Below are 5,448 nucleotides of genomic sequence, written 5' to 3'. Positions count from 1 at the left end.
TCCAAGAAGGAAAAATAATAAGGCGTGTTTGTTCGTGTTTTTCCTATTTTACTGGGTCGGGTAGGGGGCCCTCCGCAAACTGTCCCTTTTCTGGAGACCAGAGATATGCACTTTAGTCGCCTATTACGACACGCAGTAACACAGCAGGTTTATTCTTTTCTCCCCCACAGTATATCTATGCCCCCCCCCCCAATTGCAGGGGAGACGGGGAGGTGCGTGGGGATGGCATTATTAATAAACGTAGGATTACGAATACAAGACTTTGAGCAGATCGGACGTTTCTATGTGATGAGAACATGTCTTTTATGTTTTTCATTTTCAACGCACCAAATAATATTATTGCGTCAATGTGCTTCTCTTTACTTGCTCCCCCTCAACCCTCTCTCGCGTTAAAAACCTCCAAAACAACTTTAACAACATATAACCAACACAACAACCCCATCCTCCAAATATAAATAAAACAAAACCAACAAAACAAAACAACTCATCAACAACAATAACAACAACAGTACAACCCAACAACAACAACAGCAATATCAATCAAACATCAGCAACAAAAACACATCCCTTACCAACATGTTCCCGAACGACCTTCAGATGCGCCGCCTTGAAAACCACCAGCCCGTCCTTGATGTGGTAGTCCAGAGAGCGGCTGATGACGTCAGCAAAGTTGTGCATGACCTGCATAAGACTGTCGCCCTCCGCCCCAGATGGTCGAGTGGCGTTCCAGCCTGCCTCGTTCCTGGGCGCCAGCAGGTTGTTCACGATGTTGATGAGGAGCTGAGGGAACAGATAGTGGATTGAGGTGGCCATAAACAGTATCTTAAGTGTGGTAAGCAGTCTCAAAATTGTATTTCGATATTCCTCTCAATCATTTGTGAGGCATCGTGGTGAAATCAGGCGCTCGTCAAATTTATGAAATCAAAGAAACTGTCAATAAATATTGATTATTCTGTCTTTTCACCTGTGTCAAAACCATTCTGGCTTTTGCCCTCATACCCTGACCACATCTATCTATCTATCTATCTATCTATCTATCTATCTATCTATCTATCTATCTATCGGTCTTTCGCTCTGTCACTCTGTCGCTCTGTTTGTTGGTCTTGGCAGACATCTATCGAGAAATAGCAGAGTGCTTGCTTTAAAATTATGCAGTTTTTTTTTCAAAGAACATTGTGAACTTTCGGACAGTCTACAACTCGGAACTGATTGATGATTTCTGTTCACACGCGATTTATTGTTTTGATGTAGGCCAAAAAGCTAAAAAAAACCATAATCATCAACAACAACAACAATAACAGCAGCAACAACAACTATAACAAAAACAACAACAACAACAGCAGCAACACCACCACCACCAATAACAAGAACAGCAACAAGAAACAAATCCGGACAACAGAGCCAGCCCCATGTATCTCCCATTACCTCACAAAAAGTGGCCGTCTGCTGGAAGGTCGGGTACACTTCGTCTGTCCTGGCGTAGATCTGACCCTGGGCCAGCCACGTCACTGTCCGAGGGGCAACACCCTGTGTCAGATATTAAAGATCTTGTTATATAATAAACATAGAATAAAAATAATGTTAATAATAATGAAAATAATGGTGATGATGATGAGGATGATGGTAATGATGATTTTTTTTTTCGTTTCCTTAATGGGCCTGACAGACTTCACGAAGAAATCTTCGAGCGAGAGCGAGGCTCTTTTTCGGCTCCATTGTCAATATGCTTAGCGGCACCTCCACTGGTCCAAATAAGTCCATTCGAATTGCCATTGTTCCTGGACATTCAAACATATGTTTGATATCCTCCTTTTCATTGCCGCATCTTCGGCAACATGGGCTGAGCTCTTCATTTACAACGTTCTTATACCATCTTAAACTCCAATGATGGTCCGACCGCAGTCTCGCTAGCTCAACCTGGTCCCAGCGACATGTGATAGATTTTTGTTCCCGCTTATAGGAGTACCCAGAATACACATCTTCCAGGTGCTGGTACTTAGTTCTACATGGTGGGTCTCTGATTTCTCTCTTGATTATTGGAAAGACTCCTCTGTATGTCGTTGGTCGTCTGTCTCCTTCGATCTCTCTGGCTTCATTAGCAGCTTGGTCTGCTGCCTCATTTCCTTCTATTCCAACATGGCTTGGAATCCACTGAATTTTTATTGTGGCTCTGGCTTCACTGGACTTGAGGCGCAAATCATTCATGTCCGAGCTGTTGCCCAGTAGTCCCTTGCAGAGGGACTGACTGTCAGTCAAGATCATTACACATTGGTCCTACTGTGGCAATTGTCGGCAATCCATTGTGCAGCAGACATCATTGCCTGGCATTCCTCGTCATAAGATGATGTAAAGAATGTACCTTTAGTTTTAATAATTTCTGTTCGTGGTGGTTCATCATTTATTATCACTACTGCTGGTGCTCCACTTTCGCGGTATCCTGCGACTGCCGATCCATCGGTGAAAATTGTCACATCCGCACCAACCTCTTTGATCACATTCTCAGCTGCTTCACGTGCCTTTACAGGATCATCACCTTTTCCTTTTACTCCTCTCAGTTCTGTCCGAATTTCGATTTCGCCATGGGTCTCCCATGGACAAGCTATCACCAGATTGATCGGCCATCGATTCTCTGCTTCAGGGGGGAGGTGGTCTGCTAGATCGGTGCCCATCCGAAACCAACTTTTCCTGCGGTTTTTAGGCTTGACTGCTTGATCAAGGGCTTTTTTTCTAGGATGGGTAAGCTGTCCCCTTCACGATGGGGAGTACCGTTCTCAACGAAGACAGCCACATCCAATGGGAAAGCTCTGATGATGATGATGATGATGATGATGATGATGATGATGATGATGATGATGATGAGGATGATGCTGTCACGGCTGTACTAGGTCTCACTCACTTATGTCCCCCCCCCTTATAAACTCTACCCCCCCCCCTCTCTCAGTCTCTCTATCTCTCACACAAACACTTCCTCTGTCTCCCTTCTTTTGCCTCCAGCTGGGATGCCTCTATAAAGTATCCCCAAACATTTCCCTTGTTCATCCCCCGTTCACACAGTTAACTTCCAGTCAGACTCTCGTAGAGATATATTTTTTTAATACCCTTGCTAGACTAGCATCAATTTCTTTATAATTAGCCCTTTGGCCTGGCTCGCTCTGGGTCACTTCTGTCTAGCCTGTAACCACGCGTAATCTTAAGACCCTCCTTGTTAGGCCTATTTCCCTGCTAGTATACAGCACCCATTTAGTTTTTCTCTCAGTTTCTCCCGGGGAAGCCCAAGAGGCGAAACGTTGAGCTGTGTCTATAAATTTTTTTTTATAACTTTATATATTGCCATGCTATTTTGTCTGAAATTCAAACAAGACTCTCCCTCCTACTCTGCTTTTCCAAATAAAGATGATAACGATGATGATGATGATGATGATGATGATGATGATATGATGATGATGATGATGATGATGATGATGATGATGATGATGATGATGATGATGATTATGATGATAATAAGGATACTACTACTACTACTACTACTACTACTACTACTACTACTACTACTACTACTACTACTACTACTACTACTACTACTACTACTACTACTACTACTACTACTACTACAACTACTGCTAATAATAATTTTAAAAACCCGATAATAATAATAATAATAATAATAATAATAATAATAATAATAATAATAATAATAATAATAATAATAATAATAATAATAATTATTATTATTATTATAAAAATAATAATAAAATTTTTAATAATAATAAAAAATAACACTAACAATTATTTTGTCAATGTCTGACGATGACCAATGAAACAGCAGAGGAAAACATTTCTTAAGCAAAACAGAAAAAAATTTAAAGGGCTAAGATGACTTATTATGGCTTGCTCAATGGCCAAAAAAGTTTGCCTCATTTTGAGCATCTAAAAGTTTCATTTCCACCCGTGGATGCGCGCAGCTTGCGGAATTCTCACATTGATTCAGCATTTTTAATTCCTGAAGCCTCATAAACCATTAACAAAAATACACGATTTTGCTCGAATGCTGATCAATCTGTCCTGGTCTTTACAAGTCCTTCATTCGCACCCCGCCCTGGTTCCTTTAACAATCACCGCTTCTTTCTTCTTTTTGTTGTTGTTGTTGTTGTTGTTGTTGTTGTTGTTGTTGTTGTTGTTGTTCTTCTTCTTCTTCTTCTTCTTCTTCTTCTTCTTCTTCTTCTTCTTCTTCTTTCTATCTCTCTTTTATTCTATCCAATTTTATCTTTTTGCAATTGCCATTCTCACTATTTCGGAAGTACAGAAGGCTCCAAGTAGAAACAACTGCGACATAATTCTACTGGATCAATAGCTATTATGATTGGGAAGAAAATTCACCTTAATAAAATAATTTCTTTTAACTAATAACAATGCTTGTGGCACTAGATAATCTTAAACCTACGTAAACCTAAGCGATATATGTGTGTGTCTTGCTTATCTTGTTTCTTTGAAACGTCTAAACCGTGCAAATAGGAATTCCACATTCACCCAAACCTCGAGAATGAGGCTCATGAAATTTGAAACCATCTACTCCAAGCGACACCTTAAAAAATGGAGATGTTTTACGTCTCCATTCACACAATTTACATAATTTAGAATGCCTAGGCAGAGGGGGGATACGACATCCCAGCCGAAAGACCGAGATACTCGATAAAGAAGCTCCTCACGTGGGAATAGAATTCAAGTCATCTCCGAGCGAGGGCGAAGCGCCTAACCGCTACACCATAGGCGCCGGTCTCAAAACGACATAACAGCAGACTTGTCAAGGAATATCTGAACATTCTATGCAATCAATACATAAACCAATAAACAGGACACATTTAAAGATAACGTAGAGGACAAAGACTTGCAACAACAAATAATACTTTGATATATTCAATGCTTTTCGACTATTGAGAGATAATTTCAATTGTTTAACGAGAAGTTGAAGATCTGGCAATGGAAAAACATTCTGGAGACATTTTGCCTGTGGCATACACACGTAACATGTTGCATTACCTATTTTGAATGTTGTGTGCTTTAGAGGATTTTTAAGTGGGGTGTTGGAGTGTACCACTGGTAGGTGCTACTTCATTTTTTCACTCTGTTGTTTCTGTCTCTCTGTCTTGCTTTTTTCAGGCATCATGTAGCTATAGTTTTATCGATGTGCTTCTCTTTACTCAAACAAACCAACAGCAGGTTCATACTTACAAGCTCATACTTCGATACGCATTGAAGAGATCAAATTACAACCTCTGTGAAGGTATCAGGCCTTCTAATTCTTTATTGAAAATGTTCTTAGTGTCCCGGCAATAGGATCCTTCAAAGGGAAAATTTATAGTGCGCTTTATGAGCCAATTTGAAAATGACACGTATAACAAGAATAGTTAGATTGATGACGATGATTGTGTTGCTGCTGCTGCTGCTGCT

At 40.4% G+C, this 5,448-nt stretch overlaps 1 protein-coding gene across 1 annotated transcript in view; it reads right to left on the bottom strand.

The window, feature by feature from the left end:
• LOC101853079 overlaps positions 1-5,448 on the bottom strand; it is a 117,486-nt gene that overhangs the window by 49,083 nt on the left and 62,955 nt on the right. Inside the window, exons 8-9 of the mRNA XM_005096448.3 lie at positions 1,426-1,527; positions 547-780 (exon numbers count right to left, since the gene is read on the bottom strand). Coding sequence (XP_005096505.3) covers positions 547-780; positions 1,426-1,527 — 336 coding nt within the window. The remainder of the gene's footprint in view (positions 1-546; positions 781-1,425; positions 1,528-5,448) is intronic.

Source organism: Aplysia californica, unplaced genomic scaffold (assembly GCF_000002075.1).
Source record: "Aplysia californica isolate F4 #8 unplaced genomic scaffold, AplCal3.0 scaffold00129, whole genome shotgun sequence".
In the NCBI taxonomy this organism is placed as follows: domain Eukaryota; kingdom Metazoa; phylum Mollusca; class Gastropoda; order Aplysiida; family Aplysiidae; genus Aplysia; species Aplysia californica.
This window is presented reverse-complemented; position numbering and strand designations above follow the sequence as displayed.